The 19,097-nt window shown below is 28.6% G+C and overlaps 7 protein-coding genes across 13 annotated transcripts; 3 read left to right on the top strand and 4 right to left on the bottom strand.

Moving 5' to 3' along the window:
- Positions 1 to 841: 841 nt before the first annotated feature.
- Positions 842 to 6,318, bottom strand: LOC117238615 (coiled-coil domain-containing protein 186). 3 transcript variants are annotated; one of them, XM_033503642.1, is made up of 10 exons: positions 6,063 to 6,318; positions 5,731 to 5,934; positions 4,230 to 5,595; positions 3,880 to 4,150; positions 3,394 to 3,797; positions 2,773 to 3,311; positions 2,409 to 2,674; positions 2,020 to 2,043; positions 1,764 to 1,913; positions 842 to 1,693 (listed from the first exon to the last, which is right to left on the bottom strand). In XM_033503642.1, the coding sequence occupies exons 1-10, from the start codon at positions 6,184 to 6,186 to the stop codon at positions 1,619 to 1,621; spliced, it is 3,423 nt and encodes a 1,140-aa protein (XP_033359533.1). In that variant the 5' UTR covers positions 6,187 to 6,318; the 3' UTR covers positions 842 to 1,618. The 3 variants fall into 3 exon arrangements, with proteins under 3 accessions (XP_033359533.1, XP_033359530.1, XP_033359532.1); XM_033503639.1 differs by having other exon boundaries at positions 4,230 to 5,934; XM_033503641.1 differs by lacking the exon at positions 2,020 to 2,043 and having other exon boundaries at positions 4,230 to 5,934.
- A 148-nt stretch (positions 6,319 to 6,466) lies between these two features.
- On the top strand, positions 6,467 to 8,347 carry LOC117238623 (probable proline--tRNA ligase, mitochondrial). Of its 2 annotated transcripts, none has more exons than XM_033503679.1 (6): positions 6,467 to 6,548; positions 6,818 to 7,069; positions 7,157 to 7,418; positions 7,478 to 7,659; positions 7,727 to 7,939; positions 8,001 to 8,347. In XM_033503679.1, exons 2-6 carry the CDS (start codon positions 6,860 to 6,862, stop codon positions 8,283 to 8,285), a joined length of 1,152 nt encoding a protein of 383 aa, XP_033359570.1. In that variant the 5' UTR covers positions 6,467 to 6,548; positions 6,818 to 6,859; the 3' UTR covers positions 8,286 to 8,347. The 2 variants fall into 2 exon arrangements, with proteins under 2 accessions (XP_033359570.1, XP_033359569.1); XM_033503678.1 differs by lacking the exon at positions 6,467 to 6,548 and adding an exon at positions 6,555 to 6,729.
- LOC117238621 (probable sulfite oxidase, mitochondrial) lies at positions 8,306 to 10,903 on the bottom strand. The gene is made up of 7 exons (XM_033503672.1): positions 10,628 to 10,903; positions 9,838 to 10,464; positions 9,579 to 9,765; positions 9,371 to 9,496; positions 9,088 to 9,280; positions 8,815 to 9,015; positions 8,306 to 8,734 (listed from the first exon to the last, which is right to left on the bottom strand). The coding sequence occupies exons 1-7, from the start codon at positions 10,666 to 10,668 to the stop codon at positions 8,430 to 8,432; spliced, it is 1,680 nt and encodes a 559-aa protein (XP_033359563.1). The 5' UTR covers positions 10,669 to 10,903; the 3' UTR covers positions 8,306 to 8,429.
- Positions 10,853 to 15,508, top strand: LOC117238619 (armadillo-like helical domain-containing protein 3). 4 transcript variants are annotated; one of them, XM_033503657.1, is made up of 11 exons: positions 10,853 to 10,869; positions 11,503 to 11,688; positions 12,803 to 13,088; positions 13,232 to 13,365; positions 13,450 to 13,660; positions 13,732 to 14,026; positions 14,111 to 14,328; positions 14,399 to 14,631; positions 14,699 to 14,825; positions 14,938 to 15,212; positions 15,276 to 15,368. In XM_033503657.1, the coding sequence occupies exons 2-11, from the start codon at positions 11,536 to 11,538 to the stop codon at positions 15,366 to 15,368; spliced, it is 2,025 nt and encodes a 674-aa protein (XP_033359548.1). In that variant the 5' UTR covers positions 10,853 to 10,869; positions 11,503 to 11,535. The 4 variants fall into 4 exon arrangements, with proteins under 4 accessions (XP_033359548.1, XP_033359547.1, XP_033359549.1 ...); XM_033503656.1 differs by lacking the exon at positions 10,853 to 10,869 and adding an exon at positions 10,898 to 11,185; XM_033503658.1 differs by lacking the exon at positions 10,853 to 10,869 and adding an exon at positions 10,898 to 11,185 and having other exon boundaries at positions 14,938 to 15,508.
- Positions 11,680 to 12,830, bottom strand: LOC117238626. Its single transcript, XM_033503682.1, has 5 exons — positions 12,736 to 12,830; positions 12,501 to 12,579; positions 12,256 to 12,427; positions 11,926 to 12,170; positions 11,680 to 11,860 (listed from the first exon to the last, which is right to left on the bottom strand). The coding sequence occupies exons 2-5, from the start codon at positions 12,531 to 12,533 to the stop codon at positions 11,843 to 11,845; spliced, it is 468 nt and encodes a 155-aa protein (XP_033359573.1). The 5' UTR covers positions 12,534 to 12,579; positions 12,736 to 12,830; the 3' UTR covers positions 11,680 to 11,842.
- LOC117238624 (hydroxymethylglutaryl-CoA lyase, mitochondrial) lies at positions 13,816 to 16,816 on the bottom strand. Its single transcript, XM_033503680.1, has 2 exons — positions 15,734 to 16,816; positions 13,816 to 14,044 (listed from the first exon to the last, which is right to left on the bottom strand). Exons 1-2 carry the CDS (start codon positions 16,686 to 16,688, stop codon positions 14,016 to 14,018), a joined length of 984 nt encoding a protein of 327 aa, XP_033359571.1. The 5' UTR covers positions 16,689 to 16,816; the 3' UTR covers positions 13,816 to 14,015.
- Positions 16,817 to 17,084: 268 nt separating this feature from the next.
- Positions 17,085 to 18,605, top strand: LOC117238625 (protein FRA10AC1). The gene is made up of 4 exons (XM_033503681.1): positions 17,085 to 17,429; positions 17,722 to 17,887; positions 17,961 to 18,120; positions 18,192 to 18,605. The coding sequence occupies exons 1-4, from the start codon at positions 17,323 to 17,325 to the stop codon at positions 18,488 to 18,490; spliced, it is 732 nt and encodes a 243-aa protein (XP_033359572.1). The 5' UTR covers positions 17,085 to 17,322; the 3' UTR covers positions 18,491 to 18,605.
- The last annotated feature ends 492 nt before the right edge of the window (positions 18,606 to 19,097 follow it).

The following is a 19,097-nucleotide window of genomic DNA, read 5'->3' as shown; positions in this document are numbered from 1 at the left end:
TTAAATGGTAATTTACTTACTCGATTGTAAATTTCGGTAGCAAAATGCTTTGTAAAATTATAAGTGCTGTGCATAGTGTATATACAGAATGAAGATGCCATTAAAGAAGAGAGTAAAGAACAAGGGAGAACAAAACACAAGTTTAAAAACAGAATTATTTGTCCGAAGGAATAAAATGTGTCTTATATATATGGCAAATAACGGGAGGTACTTCTCGAAAAAAAGAACGCTATGAAGTAATAGGTGTGTTCCTCTTATTAGATGGAGTAAAAGTAATATAATAGTTTCATAATTATCTGACAACAAGAAAAGAAAATGAAAAAATACAAGAAAAATATAATTATAAAAATATAATTATAAAATCACAAGGTCTGCTTCGCCTTGTTATAATCAAATACTTTATATTATGTAGTACAGGTTGTCATTAAATGTGTGAACAAACCTACTTCATTCAAATCTTTTTTTATTATTATTATTGTAAAATTATTGCATTAGAAATAATTAGAATCTTTTTCTTCTAACATATTTCGTGTAATACGGGATCTTTATGTTCTTATGGTTTATTGCGAATAAATTTATAAAAATTATATTATGTAAGTTTTTCGATTATTATTTTTATATGTTTGATATGTATTCGTTTATGATAAGTAAGGGATACACATACGGTAAGTGAATCATTCTTTATGATATTAAAATGAAAATAATTTACAAGGAATTTCAAATTTGTCCATTTAGAATAAATTGGAATATTTTTTTAATTATTTTATACAATACCATGTCATATTTTTTTTCTATAGAGGTTTACAATTTTTACATCAGATATAATATATATAATCCTTAATTACTACTGTAACGTACTTATTTAATAAATTAAATGTATTATACATACATAAAACTAATACAATATTAATAAGTTCTTACTAAACATTTTCATTGGCATGTATTACAAATTCTTAATGATATCAACGATATGGAATGTTCTTTAAAAATCGGAAATTTGTATAGAATAATTAAGTAAATAAACAGGGGTTCGTGTGAAGAACAAATTATTTTTACACGTTATAATACAATGCCAATATTTATCAAAAATATCCTATATTCTGCATTTAACACTTTAATGAATTCTTTTAAGTATCAATTTTTTTGACTAGATATAATAAAGCTGTTTTTTTGATACTGAAACACAATACCAGTTATAATGGAAATCAACTATCAGTTAAATAACAAAGGAACTATAATAATATACCAAAGTTCCTTTTTTACAATATGTATATGATAAAAACTACTATATAATACATAAAAAAATACATTAAAAACATTCGGATGAAAAAGTAATCACGAAATTATTATATCCATTTTGAATTGAAAAAGAATATATCTTTCAAATTATTGTGAAAGATTAATTTTACTTAAAATGATGACTTTTTATGTGTATTTTATAGAAAAAAATGTAACTTTATGTATATTCAGTATAAGACATTAAAGTTAATATTAGTATATGTATATATATACCAAGTTTCTTAATCGATAATTTGCCTATCTCCGCGTTTGTAACACATGCATTTGATATTTCGTTATCTTTACAATATAAGTACAAGTATGTTGTCCTAATATACTTTTAGTGTGTATTTTGCCTTTGTTGGTTCTGCATCGTTAACCTTGCTATTTCTTCACCGAGAGTATCGATGTTATCCTAAAAGGATAACAATGAGTTAGAATAACAAGTTCATTTATAGATATATGTTTTACATTTTTACGTTTACCTTTAGAGTAATATTCTTAAATAATGCATCTTCGAGAACCGCTTGGAGTTTTTGATTTATTTCTAATGATAATTCAAGAGTCATATTATCATCCGAGACTCGTTGATTGTAGACAGAGGCCATTATTCCTCCATGTCTTGCTAATTCAGCCTGTAATTCAATAACAATTAAAACTAAACGAAACTTATAATTATTTAGATTTATAAATTACCACGAAAGTTACAATGATAGTTTAAATTTTTCTTGTTAAACTTACTGCATTTCTCCTACTCTTGATATGCTTGTACATAAAAAGTGAAATATAATATAATATAAAATTCATAATATTTATAATGTAGTATAACTCCGTTTATATAAACCTGTTGAGAACAAATTAGTCCACATAATCAGGTCGTTCATATAATAGGAAATGCCCTATTTTTGTTCACTATGATTTTTCATACAGTTAATAAGAATTCATGTTCATATAAAAAGATTCCACAAAACATTTGTTCTTAAATACATAATAATGTGAGAATATACCACAAAATATGAGAGTGTGCCACATAGCTGAAGTTCAGTTAATCAGGCACTACTAAAATTTCGTTCATATAAATGGAGTTCCACTGCATCTATAAGATTCAAAAGTCTAAAGATGAAATTTACCTTATATTTATCTCTCTCATTGCCACCCATGGCACCAATATTCTCATGTAAAATATAAGTTTGTATGATTTTCTTTTTCTTCTGCAATTCTTCAACTAATATTCGAGTGTGTTCCTCAAAAAAATCAATTTTTTCTGCTTTCCTAGCATTACTCTCTTGTAACTTTATAATACGATCTATTAACAATTGTCTACTAGGCTCTGTAGGCTGAATACTTTGGTCACCATTGATACTGTTATCGGATAAGGCACCATTTAAAGCATCTCCTAAAATAATAATAAAAAATAAAGTAACAATAATAATAAATATCAACACAATAACATGTCAAAACATGTATAAATATTTAAATCTCGTATTTAAAAACCTGTATTTAATGAAATATTTGATCCAGTTCTAGATGCAACACTCAACGAATTATAAGGTATTGATGTTTCGAACGCATCTAGTTTTTTCCGACACTGTTGAAGTTCACGCGTCATTTCCTTCATACTTAGTTGTTGTTTCCTCTTTAACACCGCATTTTCTCCTTGACTATCTTCTAATTGCTGAGCAAGATTTTTCGCTGCCTGCGTTTGTTCCGTAAGACACCTTTCTAAAACTTCACTTTCTTCGATTCTCGCTTTCTTTTCTCGAGCAAGATTTTCTTCCAGTGCTTTTACTTTATCAGTTAATTCACTTATACTTTGATATAATGGTCCATGCTCTTGTTCTAATTGTTTTGCTTTGGCTTCAATGGCTGTAAACTCCGATTGTAGCCGTACATTTTTATCAGTCAATTTTTGCGTGAAGTCCAGCATCTCTGCTTCTTTCTGTTGGCACGCAGACATATCAGCCTGTAATTCTTCATTAGCCAAACGTAAATGTTGGATCTCTACTTCCGTTGATGCTAAGTATTGATTTTTGCTATGTTAAAAAGAGAAACAAATTACTAATAAGATAAACATAAAACAAGCTAAAATCATAACTTTAAAAGATTGATACCCACTGTTGAAGCTGAGTCTTCAATGATTCTAACTCAGATACTTTACTTAGTAGTTCTGTAATTTCTTTTTGACGTTGATCTGTTATAATTTTCAAATTATTCAGATTACTTTCATAATTTAAGCGGTTTTTTTCAACATCCTGTATCTTTAAACTGAGCGTGTTGTTTTCTTCAATTAGAACTTGTTGTCTGTGTTTCAATGTATCTACTTCCTTTTGTAATTGAACCCTCAACATTTCTTTATCCTCAGTAACGTGTCTTTCTAAAATTAAACGTGCCTGTTGTTCCTTCAATTGCTGATCTAATGTAACTGCTTTATTCTCTTCCGATTGTTGAAATTTTCGCATTGTTTCTTGTGTTTCTTTGCGGACTTGTTCGCATTCTTCCTTCATTTCGTTGATCCTGATCTACAAAAAAAGAAAAAAAAAAAACAAAACTGATATAAAATTACATACAAAACAATAAACTACCTTCCCTTAGCGTTATTACCGTGGCTTTGTCTAATTTTTGTTGAGTTTCCTTCTGCAAATCCATTTCTGTTTTCAATTTGTTCTGAGTCCATTGTAACTTTATATCCCTCATCTTTACATCTTCCTTTAATTTTTCAACTTCTCTCTGAAGATCAGTTACCTCGCGATGTTTTCCAGTTAGAATATTACATATTCTACCTCGTTCCCCTTGCATTTCTCGTAGTTTACTATGCAGTGTCTCTTGTTGCATTGTCATTTCTTTTACTTTACGTTCTGCAGATTCCTTCGCCCTAATGACAGTAAGATAAAAAAAGGAGATATTAAATAATTATAAAATATATTGATAAAAGCTATACAAATTTGATGTACCTTTGTGTATCAATAAGTTGTTTCTCACTAACTGCGTATTTCATTACCATGCTTTCCCTTTCTTTATTTGCAGCACTGTACTCTTTTTTATACATTTCCTGTGCTTCTAATGATGTGTGCAATTCAAGTGTAAGTCTGTTTATTGTCTTTTCTAATGTTTCTATTTGCACAGAAAAGATCTCTCCTTTGTTTTCTGCTTCCAAAATTCGATTCCTTTCTTCCAGGTGTTCAACTTTTTCCTGTAGCTTCAAGTGCTTAGATTTTAAATCCGCGAAGTCTTTTAATAAAGTAAGATAAACTGGATGTTGCAACAAACTCTGTTTTGATTCTTCAAAATCAGCTCTTGCTTCTCCTTTTTTATATATTGTATCAGTAATAGCTTCCTCTATATTGTTGCCTCCAGGATTTAATACCACAAAATTAAGATTGTGATTCCTACTTGTATTTGCACAAAGTACATTATCATTTGTTTTATTAACATTGTTACTGATGGAAGAGGATTCTGACTGTTTTGAATCTTTTAATTTAGGGGAATGATCAATGACATTATTTTGATCAAAGATGTATTCATTTGTAATTAAATATTTACTATTTTGTTCAATATTTCCACTTATAGTTTCATTCGAACTTAACATGAAAGTGTTTTTATTTTCATCATTTTTTACATATTCATCTTCTACAGTTTGCACATCCATTTGACCTTTTGTTACATAAGAAATACTTTTTGTTTTTAAAAACGAATCTGATGTATTATTGAATGCTGATCCTGTCAAAGAGGATTCCATGCCAGAAGATTCATCTGTATACCTTTTCTCATTACAAATATTATCTACAGATTTCATTACTGAATTATATCTCATTGCTATATGTTGTGGTAACAGTGCTTTTTCCATGATGTTTGTAGATTTTTCTGTAATAAAATTTAAAAAGTTACGACTTTTGTTTAGAAACTGAGCATTTGATTGCATTATATTAATTGGATTTGTTGGCAGTGAAATTTTCACCAATCTGCTATCATCGACCAAAGTTGGTCTAGATATTACATTGCTCTGTATCTTAGTATCCTTGATAATTTCACATAGCTTTTGTTCTTCATTAAAATTCTTTTCATATTTAACTAAACTTCTTGGAGCTTGACCATTATTTACTAGTAATTTTCCATTTGCATTAGGATGATATACTTCTTCCGTTTCTCCAATATTTTCTTTAACTTCACAGTTTTCATGTGTGTCTACACCAACAATATTTTTCAACGATTTTGTTTCATGTTCCTCCATATACAATTTATTGTTAAAAATTATTTCTTCTTCATCATTACATATTGTATTTGGTGATATAGACCTTACATTATGATTAGAAATTGTATCTGAAGATGTACATAACAGTGTATCATATAATGTCGTTGAAGATAATTTAATATCATTACAGGAAGATGATTTCTGAAGACACTTTTCTTGTGAAAGGATTGTATCAACAGATGTTTGACATTTTATAAACTCACTTGTGAAATTACTTAAAGAAGTGGAACTTTTTACAGTTGTGTCAATATTGTTTCTCTCTATCAATTGATATTTCTTTTCATCACTGTTCTTTATTAATACTGAATCTCCTCTAATTTCATCAGTGCTGTCTTGTACAAGCTCCTCATGAATTGGCATTGTTTCTTCATGTATTTTTATATCTTGTTGAGTTATAGGATTAATATCTAAAAATGTTAATCAAAGAAGCAATATTAAAAATTTTAAACAGTTGCCATTTGAAATATTTTTATTTAAGCAACTCGAAAAATAATTTATATTAAATTTTCGTTAAACAGAACTCCTCAAATCGTACCTTCTGCAATCGAAACATCTGATTTTACACTGGAATCGGCCTGATTGACATTTTCAGAAAAGATTTTGTCCTGGAAAGATAATTCCAATTTCTTTCCCTCCATTTCACCAACTGTAAATTCCATTTGTTTCGGATCAACTTGACCCTATTTCGTTGTGTTACATTTTCTGACGAAAACTATAGAAGTTGAGAAATTTTCTCAAACTGACAACAAACTTGCGATTACAGCATTAAGCAACAATCGTGGAGAAAGAAATTAAAATCAAAGAAAATAACCTAAAAGTTGAAAACTTTGAGAGAATCTATCTGTCATTCTTTAGATTGTTTAGTCTGTTTCTAATTTTCTAACCATTATTACGAACATGATTAGTGTATCCACGAACCGTATATCACTGGACCTAAAAACATCGACCAAGAATATGTGTAGTTGACGCGAATGTATGTAGTTGATGCGAATGTGTAGAGCGTAAAATCAGAGACCAGTTGGTAAGATACACTTATTCTAGTGTATTGTGTGTGCATTTAGCTACAATATTTTATCCAAGACTATTTCAACATGTCAAGTTTACCGATTCGTAATATAAACAAATTATCGCATTTATTTCAACCGAGTACATCTACGATCGCCACCAATAAAAAAACAGATCTCTCTTCGAAAAGCTACGAAGTACTCTTTCTATTTCATCGTTTGTTTTTATTTGTATTGTTCGATATTTATTAATTATAATGTATATTTTTTATATCATTAATTGCAGAACTTAGTTAAATATGGGTTGATCAAACAAATTGCCAATGGAATGTATGCATTTCTACCCTTAGGCTTACGCGTTTTAAATAAATTAATAGCACTCGTTGATACCGAAATGGAAAAGATTGGAGCTCAAAAGTTATTACTTCCAGCTTTAACATCCACACAATTATGGAGAAAATCAAATAGGTTTGATGATAATATGAATGAATTCTTCAAATTACGAGACAGATCTCAGAGGGAATATATACTCAGTCCAGTATGTATTATTATTGAAGATATCAAATAGTAGATCAATAAGTTGAAGAATAAAAAATAATTCAATAAATTTGTCATGTCTCTAAAGACACATGAAGAAGCAATTTGTTTTATGGTGTCATCAGTAGGATCATTATCACCAAAAAGGTTTCCCTTAAGATTATATCAAATTTCTAACAAATGGAGGGACGAAATAAAACCAAAATTGGGATTCTTGAGAAGTAGAGAATTTATCATGAAAGATTTGTACACGTTTGATATAGATTTGGACAGAGCAAAAGAAACATACGCACTAGTATGTGAAGCTTATGAGAATATATTTAAGAAAATAGGAATAACATATGTAAAAGGTAGTGAAATAAATAATGCAATTTCATGTTTCTTTTATTAATATTATTCATATTTGCAGCTATTGGTGATCCAGGAACAATTGGAGGTTCAATGTCTCATGAATATCATTATATAAGTAGTATTGGTGAAGATAATGTTTATACATGCTTACCTTGTCAGTACAGCATTAATAAAGTAATGTGCAAGGAATCACAATGTCCAGAATGTGGGAGTGTATTTGAGCAAAATAGAACTGCTGAGGTAATGGGAAAAATTAATTTTTGAACTAATCTAAGATTCTGTAATAAATGATTAATTTTTATTCAAGGTGGGACATACATTTCTATTAGATACAAAGTATACAATACCTTTAAATGTAACATTGAGGGTAAACAAGGAAATAAAACCCTTAGTAATGGGTTGTTATGGACTTGGTTTGAGTCGTATTTTTACAGTCATGACTGAATTATTATCTACCAAAGAAGAATTACGATGGCCAAAAAATTTAGCGCCATATACTATTTGCATTATACCACCAAAGGTATACACTATACAATATTTTTTATAAACAATAAATACTAAAAACTCATTATAATTTACAGGTAGGTAGCAAGGAAGAAAGCGCATTACAATATGTGAAAGACATAATAGAGGTTTTAACTCCATTAAATACTGATATTATACTTGATGATAGAACACACTTAAGTATTGGAAATCGTCTTATGCACGCCCGCATAACAGGATTCTCATATGTTGTTATAATTGGTAAATCCGCAATACAATCTCCACCTTTGATTGAAATTCATGATATAAATAGTTCGACAAATTGTCAAATACCTTTGAATGACATATGTAGTTATTTCAATAAAGAAGGTATAAAAATTTAAAAATATGAAATACATTGTACTATTGTAACAAGTGCATTTATTACAAACACATGTTCTGTAGTGAAAAGAAATTGTTATTTATTTCTGACTAAATACAAAAATTTTAACTATATTGAGTTGTTATTATAAGTTCTCTAAGTAACTCTAGTGTTCTAATTTAACTTTAACTCTGTGATATGCATTACAAAGAAAACCTCGTAAATTCCAGATATTTTTGAAACTTTCCGGTTGGACATTATATGACGCATCTACAGCTTTTGCCCAAATTTCTATTTCTTTACTTCCCTCTTTAACAGGGAGATCTATACTCCACAATGTCCAGCTCCAATATCGACCTTCTTTAGCGTTCTTATCTTCTGCATTTAAATCAGCCGTATACCAAGTTTTACCTTGGTTATTTGTTATGTCAACCCGGATGATTTTTCGACCCCCTCCCGACCAAGCATATCCTGCAAAAACGTTTTGGTCAAGGTATAATTATAATATTAGTGTTGTAAAGATAAGTGAAATCTTAAAAACTATACTTTACCCTTCACATTTATCTTTCCATTTACCACTTTGATTGTTTCTGCATGTTCTGGTTTGCAAATTGCAGAAATCACAGGCATTTCCTGTATAGCAGGTGCCTTAGAAAAATCTACATTATCCCAATCAGTACTGGGAGAGAAACCTTTATAGTCACCTTGTTGCCATTGTGATGGGCTTTCTTCTTTTGAAACAATTATTCTGGCTATAAAAATTACAGAAAGGCTTACAAAATTATTAATTAAATTGTTTGATTATAATATTTATTACTCAGTACCAAGCCATTTTACATTCCTAGCACCCACAACACCTGGCACAATTACTCTAACAGGAAAACCATGATCTCTTGGTATTGGTTGCCCATTCATTTCATAAGCTAAAATTATATCTGCTCTAGGGTCCATAGCTTTGCTAATGGGTATACTTGCACCATATGGTGTACCAGAAGGATCTAAGTCATACCCTTCAAACTTGTTCCATGAAATTATTTATATTTCTAAATATTTTTTTATAACTTTTAATATTTAAAAAACCTCTCTTTTTCGCTTATACATTAATACCTGTATATGGTTGTAATTATCCTCATTAATTCCTAAATCTTTCAATACATCACATAGCCTTGTACCAGTCCATGTAGCATTACCAACAGCACCTACACCCCAACTAAGTCCTCTCAATTGTCTTTCCTGTGATAAATTAAAAAAAATATAATGAGTAATAAAAAATATAAAAATACTTTTTTAAAAGAGGGAGAATATATCAACTCACTTGTGCCATTTCTGATCTTCTATTTCCTCCACACATTATAGCGCTTGTTATTGTGTACTTGGGATATTTCTTTATGTCTTCAAATTTGAAAGTCTTTTTTATTACTTCTTCTATAGCTAATTCTAAACTATAAGTCTTCAAGTCTATTTCAGGAACAGGAAGATGATTTCTTACATAAAATGTTTCCCTAAAATGAAATAATATTTTAAAAGTAAATTTTTTTACACATAAAATTTCTAAAAATTATATTCAAATTTACATTGGTGTAATGAAACTTTCTATCAATAAAGAAGGTGGTGGTTCAGCACAAAAGGGTTTCTGTCCATTTATCTTTAAAACTTTGTGCCTTATGGGTTCTTTTGAATATGGATCATTTTCATTAATTGCATTAGAGGCTGCATCATCTTTAGATATGTTTCCAATTCTCATTGATTCAAGGAGCTCATATATTTCTTCTGTATTATGGTTAGCAAAAATTGCCCAAAATGGTTCGATTGAACTGCCAGCTGCCATTATTATTTTAGAAGGACCACCTGGATGTTTTTCAATAAAATCTGTTATGTCATATACTCCTTGTTTAAATGTTACCCAAATCCCATTTTGTTTATTATCATGTTTGCCTACTTCTTCTAGATTGTATGTCTTTAAATCTGCTCTAAACTCTCCATATAAAGTAGGTTTCTTATCCAAAGCTTGAGCTTTTTTATAAAATACGTAATAATATAAACCTAATATAGATGTGGCAACAGTAATATATGCTGCATATTTTGCATAAGAACTATATTTGACTCTATTTTGTTTAATATACTGTTCTTTATAAGATGAGTATTGCCTAAATGGTTCAAGATAGTACTGGATATAAACACTTGTCGCTGGTGACAATGGTCTAAAATAATTAATATTTTTATCACATTTATATATTTTATTTCATTATAAAATAAGATAATTTTAGTTTATTATTTATTTATATAGAATTATTAATATTCTTAACATATAAATATTATTATATCACTATAAAATATAACAATGAAATTCAAAGTAATAAGAACCTATTTCTTAGATGATTTAAGATCCTCGAATGTAAAATCATAGTTCGAAATTTTTATATTTTATAGTTGACACAACAGTATGCAAATAGTACCAGAAGATTTTCTCATAAATTAGATGAATCGTGTATACATATGTGTGTAATAATGGATTACGTATTTAATCGTATGTTAAGGAACCATATGTTAATGATTTATATAAGCAAATCATTATGTATATATGAACTTGATTTTATCTTTAAGATGTAAGTTTTCGAACGGAGATATCACAACAAGTATAATGTGTATCATGGACATATGTTCATGATGTGTATGTTATGTATATATCAAATTTTTATTCCATGATGGCTCCCTGTCATTCTTGTGCATGGATGTTTTCGTAATTATTTGCGTCATTATTTCATTTTCAGTACTTAGAGTCTCGTCTCAATGAAACCCTTCAAAAATTATATAAACAAGAATAATAGTTAAAACATACATAAAAAGACATACTTTTAGTACTGCCTTTTCAAATAATACAGAAATTACTTATATGACATCAAGAAGTTATCTGCTTTATTAGTAAGTAAATACTTGATGTCCCTCTTCCCAAGATTTTTATTGTTATATATTTTTACAATTTTAAAACGTACGATTACATAAATATTTTTATCTGAAAGATGTTGTATCTATCAAAGTATTATTTATTCATTTAAAATCATTGAAAATTCAGTATAGAGGTTATAGGTATGGTGTATGGTGTATAGGTGTATTGAAAGATAAGAATTTACGAATTTTAAATAAAGCAATATATTATTATATAAAACAATGTATTTAAAATTTGTAAGATTGTATAAATTCTGAATATAATTATTATTGAAATCAATTTATTTTTTTAGGTAAAGGAAATGATAAAAATTGAATAATCAATTATGGCAATGGCTATGAGAAAACGGAGCGGTTCTGGCTCCAAACGCCAACATAAAGGAAAACTTGTACCTATTTATGAAAGCTTTTTCAAAGGAGAGGATTTAACACTAGCTCATCCAAATTTTTGGAATGAATTGTTCTTAATAAAACCTATGGTCAGTATCTTCATTATTTTCAAATATTAAACATTATTTAATATTATATACAAATACAATTAATAAAAGATAAACATTTCTGAAACTTTTTTGTAATTTTGAGAGAATGTTGCAGAGGTTCCAAACTAAAAATTCTTCTAATCTACCATGAAAATCATTGAGCACGTTTTACCTGCAATTAAAATTTTTTATTAAAAGAAGAATTCATTAATAGTAAAGATTATAATTAAATTGTACTTTTCTTTCTTTCTTTGTCACATAATCTTCATGTATAGGATATTTGTTATTTTCTTGACATCTTTTCTTTCCTTGCTTTTTCTTTTTTGAATCTATTAATTCATCAATAATGTAATTATCTTTTAATTCCTTGAGTGAAGTTGGTAAGCTTTTATGATCCTTTGCATTATATTGAACTTTATCTTGTGATTCTCTCTCAGATGACACTTTTGGTTGTTCTTTCTGTTGTTTAGACTTATTGTTAACTAAAAATTTATTTGTAGTTATTGTTTATAAATCGATAATTTTATGAAAAAAATAAAATATGTATTTCTGATTTTTAACATGTACCTTTGGGTTCAACATAATCCTCACATTCTATTTCTTTATGCAAACTACCTGGCATAAATTTGCATTTGAAATTAAACCATGCTTCACTTGTTTGAACTCTATATTTTAAACATTTTAATTGATATATACATACTCTCCCATAATATTTAGTTACTTCCCATGTTGGCAATGACTATAACATTAAATAAATACAAACAATATTGTTCAATTATAGATATACATTTGTAACATGCTTTTACACTCACTTGTATTAATTTTGTAACAAATTTACCAAACATGATGTATTAAGACACATTTATACAACCAAGAGTTAGTTTTTAAATACTGGAATCATAAGTTTGGAATATCATTTTTTCAGTGGAAAAAAGTTTTTAAGTAAATCAAATAAAATGAAAATCTTTAGTACTTCTTGTTTACAACAAATTTTCTGATGAATCCTTTCTGTCAAAGAAAAAACAAATGAATCATTATATTAAGTACCTTGTGGTTAAATTCACATTCAGTATTTAATTGTTTTAACAATACATGTTCCTTCCTATATTTTTAGGTTCCACATATTGAAAGTGAAATTTTACATATGACTGCAGAACAGTTAAATGCAAGCAGAGAAAACTTAAATGCTTTAGTCTGCCATTGTGTAGATACATTAGTTGATGAACATCCTTTCAGAGTTGTATATGCTTTACAAACTTTAGCAGCTGTTATTCAGTCCATGTATAAAAAAGCTAGTCAAGGTGATTGTGGATTTAATTTAATAGATATCTTAGTAGGATTTGATTCTGCAGAACAGAGGATGACAACATTAATGCAACATTGTAATAATTTCTTAACAGGTATATGCATTTTAATACATAATAGGTAATTACTAATTCATTTATGTTAAGAAATCAAAGATTCAAATATACATTTAACATTTAAATAATCTACAGTTTTTCAAAAGAAACAAACCGATTATTAAAATTTTCCATGATTCTAGGTGAATACCCTGATAGTTTAAAAGCTTTGTGCTTGAAATTGTTGTTAATTATTGTAACTGGCATGGACAATGTTAGTCAGAACACTTTGTTGGAATATGTTATGCTTAATAGTGTTTTTGAATCTCTGGTTCAAGTAGGTGTTACTTTAGTATGACTACTATAATTGTTGACAATGATTCCTATTAAGCATTAATATTTTCTATTTTTCTTTATATAGCTTTTAAGAGATACAACAGCTAGAAGCCGTCACGGACATGACGCAGTATTGCTTTTAACACTTCTAGTCAATTATAGAAAGCATGAAAGGGCAAATCCTTATATTGTTAAGTTATCGATTTTGGATGATGAATTAGCTCTTAATGGCTATGGGCAAGTTATATCAAGTTCATTGATGGACTTTTGCAGACAGTTTGTTCAACAAAGAGCAGGTATAGAACATTCATAATTATATTTTCAAATCATTTACTATAAATGTATTAATAAGAATCATGTTATATAGAAATACAAGCATCCTGGTTATCTTCCTTAACCAGTATAGTCGGAAGTATGTTCGTTGGAGAAGAAGAAGCGAAAACGCAACAAGTCCGTGCAAATAATGCATTGTTATTAGCACTTTATGAAGCAACACATTTAAATCGTAATTTTGTAACAACTTTGGCATATACACAAAGTGATACTAGTGCACCACCTTCTCCAAATAATACATTGGGACCAAATGCGGTAGCTCCCGGAACACAACTATCTGACGTGATGGCGCAGCCATTTAATTTGCTGGCCACATTCTTACAGTATTGGTGAGGAGCATAGTATTGCTGTAAAAAGAATAATACGCGCAAATATGTTGTATTTTTTATTGTAAGAAACTTGAATTATTTCAGTTCAATAGTTATGCAGGTGATCAGAACAGAAGCAATAATGAATAACGTTAAATTGTGCTTCCTCATATTAAGTTGTATTGCCGAGGATCAATATGCAAACAGTTTAATGCATGATGCAAATTTGGCATTTAGAGTACAACTCCATCGAGTACCGATGCATCATAGAAAGATACAAGATAAAGCAGCACCAGCACAACCATTAGCAGCTACCTTACTTGGTATTTATAATTGTCATATGTATCTAGTACTAAAGTTTGAATCGTTTAAATAATTATCACAATATTGTAGATTTACTTGTCGAATTTGTTACATCGCATATGATGAAAAAATTTCCATTGGAACTTTATCATCAATGTATTGGAGTTCTACAGAGGTTGCTTTGTTACCAAAAAAGATGTAGAGTTAGGCTTGGATATCAATGGAGAGATCTTTGGACTGCACTAATTAATTTACTCAAATTTTTAACCACTCATGAAAGCCACCTTATTAAGAAAATGAATATTTTTCCATTAGCTATTCAGGTAAATTAATGATTTATTTAATTTTCGTATCAAGTATAAATTTAAAAAATGAATTTGATTTTTTTAGGTTGTGAATATTTTAAATTTGTTTATTACGTACGGAGATACATTCTTATCCTCCCCTAGCAGTTATGACGAATTATTTTATGAAATAATACGAATGAGGCTTATTTTCACAAATTTGAATGCAATGGGTATATATTAAACAAATCTTTCATATTACTTTAATTTAATTTAAACTCATATTTTTTATTGTTTTAGTCATATAATAGTTAATAATAAAAATACTTTATTTATATGTTCAAGCTCTCCGTTATTCAACAAGCGAATCTTATGAGTATAAAGAACATGCATTAAAATTGACAAATTGTTTGGTGAATATGAGAGACATAGTAAATCATTTCCCACCAAAAATAGCAGCGTGGTTAGCTAGTGAAAGTTTGTCCACTCCAACAGAACAACAAATTTTAGCTATCATAATACAAAATTATGATAGCCTTACTTTAAAATTGCAAGATAATTTAGATCAATATGAAAGATATTCTGAGAAACCTAATCATGTTGCATTCTTTGAGGAAATGGTAATGCCCAATTAAATAAAATTATGATTCTAAATGTTTTGTCATGACATGATTATTTTTTAGGTAACTGGAGTTGTAATTGATACTCGAGGATCGATAGATTTGAGTACATTAGACACACAGGCTATATTACAAGAACTATCGAATATTTCGTAACATAGGTTCTATGTAAAACGTGAATCAAATACTGTGTGTCATTCCGTTGTCATGTATTATAATGTATTTTTTTTAATAAAATCAGCTTTATATGTATGTTCTTAATATCACAAAGAATGTATAGCTAGTTGCGAAAGTAACACATCGTAGTGTGTTCAATCGTTGCGCCATATTTCTATGGATTGTGTATACAAGATTAAAAAAGATCATTAAAATTTAATAAGTATAAGATAGAATCCTTCCATTACTATCCATGCTTTTCTTCACAGATTCATTTTCTTCGTTATTCTGCTATTTTTTTTTTTTTTTCAAGGTATTATTAAAACAGTTACAGTCTTAACATTTTTTTGCTAGAATCGCAATACCTGCTTTGGATTGATTTTGTCTTTGAAGCTGACTACTGATAAATTCTCCTATTTTTACTATTTCATTAAGATTTATTCCAGTTTCTAAACCTTGTCCATGTAAAAGATAGAGTAGATCTTCCGTAGCAATATTTCCAGAGGCTCCAACTGCATATGGACAACCTCCTAGACCAGCTACAGATGAGTCAAAAATTCTTATTCCATGTTCAAGGCTAGCATAAATGTTTACTAGTGCCTGTCCGTAAGTATCATGACAATGAATTGCAAATTCATGCATGTCATTTGATACATATCCCAATTCATGTAATACATTGTTTATTTTGTTAGGTGATCCTACACCAATAGTATCTCCTAAAGAAATTTCATAGCATCCACATTGTAACATGAATGTAGCTAAATTGGCTACAACTGTTGCTTGAATTTGACCTTCGTAAGGGCAACCAATGATACATGATATATATCCTCTGACTTTAATATCATATTTTAAGGCTTCTTCAATAACTGCACTAGCTTTTTTCATACTATCATCAATGGAACAGTTGATATTCTTCCTTGAAAAAGTTTCAGATGCAGCCAAAAAGATAGCTATTTCTTTTACATTTACTTCCAATGCAGCTTTCAAGCCTTTTATGTTTGGTACTAATGCTGAATAAGAAATATCTGGTTTCTTATTAATCTTTTGGTACACCTCTGCATTGTCTGCCATTTGGGGAACCCATTTTGGAGACACAAAACTGGTAACTTCTATATTCTTTAATCCACTTTCTGATAGTTTGTTAATGAACTCAACTTTGACTTCGGTTGGGACAATATTTCTTTCATTTTGTAATCCATCTCGAGGTCCAACTTCAACTACTTTTACAAAGTTACTAATTGATCTCATCTTTTTTACAGAAAAATTACTTACATTATTCTTACTGATAATTTTAAACATCATTAATTTAAAAATGTACATATTAGTATATTCTACTTTTATTTTCTTTTCCTTATAAAAGAAATACAATACTATACTTAAGAGAAATGTATTTGATATGCAGTGAAAAATATCCACAATACATTGCTCAATATAGAGTGATAAAATGTGCCGATAAAAAAATGTTATGATAATAAAGTGATGTAAATTCGTAACATTGAATTACTTTAATTAATGTTCAATTACGTGAAATATTAAAATACAAAACAAGTCAAAGTTGTATTAAAATAATATAGAACGCACAATAAAATAGTGTTCAAATTTCTGGGAATTTTTATTTATAAATATATAGAATTTCTGTTGTTCTCATTGTTGAATCTGTTATAATGGCGCTACTCTCCACTGCGACGCCATTTTTAAAAGTACTTCGTAATAGTGTAAGAAAGACATGTGTATGTACTATATATCTAAGTAATTTCAAATATCTTTGATATCAACGTATTTTCTGAAAAGAGAACGTGAATTGTATATTTATGTTTAGTGGAATAATATTTGTTCTTCTTATCATTTATTTTTTTTGATTGATATGTGTCGTGTAGTGTCGTGTACATTTTAACTAATACTTCATCGTTACACATCGAACTAGAAATAAAATCAGTCTGTGCTAAGAAGAAACATGTTTCCAGCTTATGCCTATTTGTCAGCTTATGACAGACACAAAAAACTTATAAATGATTATTTCACATTGTACGGAGGTTCAGTGTCATCTTTGAAACGGGATACGTATGTTAAATTTTTTAATTGGTTTTCATATGTTATAACTTGATATCATAACCATATTGTATTATTAATATATTAAATTGGCGTTTCATAATTAGTAAGTTAAAGTTAACTTACGTTTATTCAAAATATGAAAGTTTGGTAAAAAAAGCATTTTTACCAAATGTTATAAATATTAATATTAGAAGGGTATTTAAAAGAAATGTGCATTACATAGAAATAAACAATTAAAAAAAATGAAAGCTTTGTAAACTCTAAAACAAGCAGTTCTTGACGTTTCGGCCTGTGTTTCGAGGTCCCGAGATAAGACTGACTATGACGTTATTAGAGAAAACCATAGATTTCTGTGGGATCAAGATAATGAACCAGAAACATGGGGTGCTCGTTTGGCAAAGAAATATTATGACAAATTGTTTAAAGAATACTGTATAGCTGACTTAACATATTACAAACAAAATAAGGTAGATTATAATATACATTTCAATATATAATGAAGTATTCTGAAATTAAATCCTGGTGGTCAATATTAAATAGGTTGCCTTAAGATGGAGAACAGAGAAGGAAGTTATCGTTGGTAAGGGACAGTTTGAATGTGGAAATAAAAAATGTAAAGAAAAGGAGGACCTTAAATCTTGGGAAGTAAATTTTGGTTACATAGAGCATGGTCAGAAAAAAAATGCTCTTGTCAAATTAAGTAAGTCGTTTTATAGTTTGTTTAAGTTGTTACATTTGGAATACAGGCTTATCATTGATATGCACTTTAAGGACTGTGCCCTGAATGTTCTATAAGGTTGAATTATAGATCTCAAAAACGTGAAGCAAAGAAACATAAAACATTAAAGAGATTAGGTACAAATACTGAAACACCCAGTAGTATGCCTAGTACATCAACAGTTCCAATTAAAATTGAAGAGGATGAAGGTACAAGTAATGTTGGGAAATCAATTGATGATACAGAAAAAGATGAAGATGAATCTAAAATTTGGAAAGAAAAACCAATTGAAAATCTGGAAAAAACAAGAGAGGAGGAATTTGAAGAATATCTAGCAGATTTGCTAATGTGAGAAACAAAATTAAAGTTTCTTATAAAATCATCTGTTACGAATAATGTTTAAAAAAATACGATAATTTCTATACACAACACGAGTCATGTTCAAATAAATATAACATTTGCAGTTATTGTATCTTTATTTTGATTGATGCGTAACTCATGTTCTATCCTTATATTGCATGATAACAAAACTTAGTACATATTTTTTAACTTTTACACACTTAGATAACTGTTGTTATTTTTTACTTACATTTACAACAAAACCTTGTTGTGAAAAAAATCTAGCACCACAGGTAATAATGTGTATATATATACATATATGTGTATATTGTATAATAAATACAACTATTTATTTTTATTGCAGTCAAATATTTTCAACAACCACATACATTATTGACAATAAAGTAAATTTTTGAGTTAGCCATAAGATTTAAATAATTTTAATGCACAATTTTTATTTCTTTCATTATTATTGATATATGCTATTTCATTGAGAAAAGAGTAAAACTTCCATTTTTGTACATAATACAAATCATTTCATAAATTACGATTGAAATTTGCAAATGAAAGCATAAACTGAAGTTTCTAGTTTATAATATTTATAAGTTGTACAAATTATA

Source organism: Bombus vosnesenskii, unplaced genomic scaffold (genome assembly GCF_011952255.1).
Source record: "Bombus vosnesenskii isolate JDL3184/JDL3185 unplaced genomic scaffold, Bvos_JDL3184-5_v1.1 scf7180000013579, whole genome shotgun sequence".
Classification (NCBI taxonomy): domain Eukaryota; kingdom Metazoa; phylum Arthropoda; class Insecta; order Hymenoptera; family Apidae; genus Bombus; species Bombus vosnesenskii.
Note: the sequence above shows the minus strand (reverse complement) of the source record. Positions and strands in the feature narration are given on the sequence as shown.

Excerpts from the sequence above, each read along its gene's own strand:
- LOC117238615 (XM_033503639.1), bottom strand. The coding sequence starts at position 6,186 with ATGGAATTTACAGTTGGTGAAATGGAGGGAAAGAAATTGGAATTATCT. Across the intron at positions 3,312-3,393 it reads TTGAAGACTCAGCTTCAACA|CAAAAATCAATACTTAGCAT; the intron begins GTGGGTATCAAT and ends TTTTTAACATAG. Across the intron at positions 1,694-1,763 it reads TTAAGAATATTACTCTAAAG|GATAACATCGATACTCTCGG; the intron begins GTAAACGTAAAA and ends TTATCCTTTTAG.
- LOC117238623 (XM_033503678.1), top strand. The coding sequence starts at position 6,619 with ATGTCAAGTTTACCGATTCGTAATATAAACAAATTATCGCATTTATTT. Across the intron at positions 6,730-6,817 it reads TCTCTTCGAAAAGCTACGAA|AACTTAGTTAAATATGGGTT; the intron begins GTACTCTTTCTA and ends CATTAATTGCAG. Across the intron at positions 7,419-7,477 it reads AGGAATAACATATGTAAAAG|CTATTGGTGATCCAGGAACA; the intron begins GTAGTGAAATAA and ends TCATATTTGCAG.
- LOC117238621 (XM_033503672.1), bottom strand. The coding sequence starts at position 10,668 with ATGATTTTACATTCGAGGATCTTAAATCATCTAAGAAATAG. Across the intron at positions 10,465-10,627 it reads TTAAATCATCTAAGAAATAG|ACCATTGTCACCAGCGACAA; the intron begins GTTCTTATTACT and ends TAATTATTTTAG. Across the intron at positions 9,497-9,578 it reads GAAGATCAGAAATGGCACAA|GAAAGACAATTGAGAGGACT; the intron begins GTGAGTTGATAT and ends AATTTATCACAG.
- LOC117238619 (XM_033503655.1), top strand. The coding sequence starts at position 11,536 with ATGGCAATGGCTATGAGAAAACGGAGCGGTTCTGGCTCCAAACGCCAA. Across the intron at positions 13,366-13,449 it reads TTTTTGAATCTCTGGTTCAA|CTTTTAAGAGATACAACAGC; the intron begins GTAGGTGTTACT and ends TTCTTTATATAG. Across the intron at positions 13,661-13,731 it reads GTTTGTTCAACAAAGAGCAG|AAATACAAGCATCCTGGTTA; the intron begins GTATAGAACATT and ends CATGTTATATAG.
- LOC117238626 (XM_033503682.1), bottom strand. The coding sequence starts at position 12,533 with ATGTTTGGTAAATTTGTTACAAAATTAATACAA. Across the intron at positions 12,428-12,500 it reads TTGTTACAAAATTAATACAA|TCATTGCCAACATGGGAAGT; the intron begins GTGAGTGTAAAA and ends TTAATGTTATAG. Across the intron at positions 12,171-12,255 it reads GGATTATGTTGAACCCAAAG|TTAACAATAAGTCTAAACAA; the intron begins GTACATGTTAAA and ends ATAAATTTTTAG.
- LOC117238624 (XM_033503680.1), bottom strand. The coding sequence starts at position 16,688 with ATGTACATTTTTAAATTAATGATGTTTAAAATTATCAGTAAGAATAAT. Across the intron at positions 14,045-15,733 it reads ACAAAATCAATCCAAAGCAG|CAATACTATGCTCCTCACCA; the intron begins GTATTGCGATTC and ends TTCTTTTTACAG.
- LOC117238625 (XM_033503681.1), top strand. The coding sequence starts at position 17,323 with ATGTTTCCAGCTTATGCCTATTTGTCAGCTTATGACAGACACAAAAAA. Across the intron at positions 17,430-17,721 it reads TCATCTTTGAAACGGGATAC|GTCCCGAGATAAGACTGACT; the intron begins GTATGTTAAATT and ends CTGTGTTTCGAG. Across the intron at positions 17,888-17,960 it reads CATATTACAAACAAAATAAG|GTTGCCTTAAGATGGAGAAC; the intron begins GTAGATTATAAT and ends AATATTAAATAG.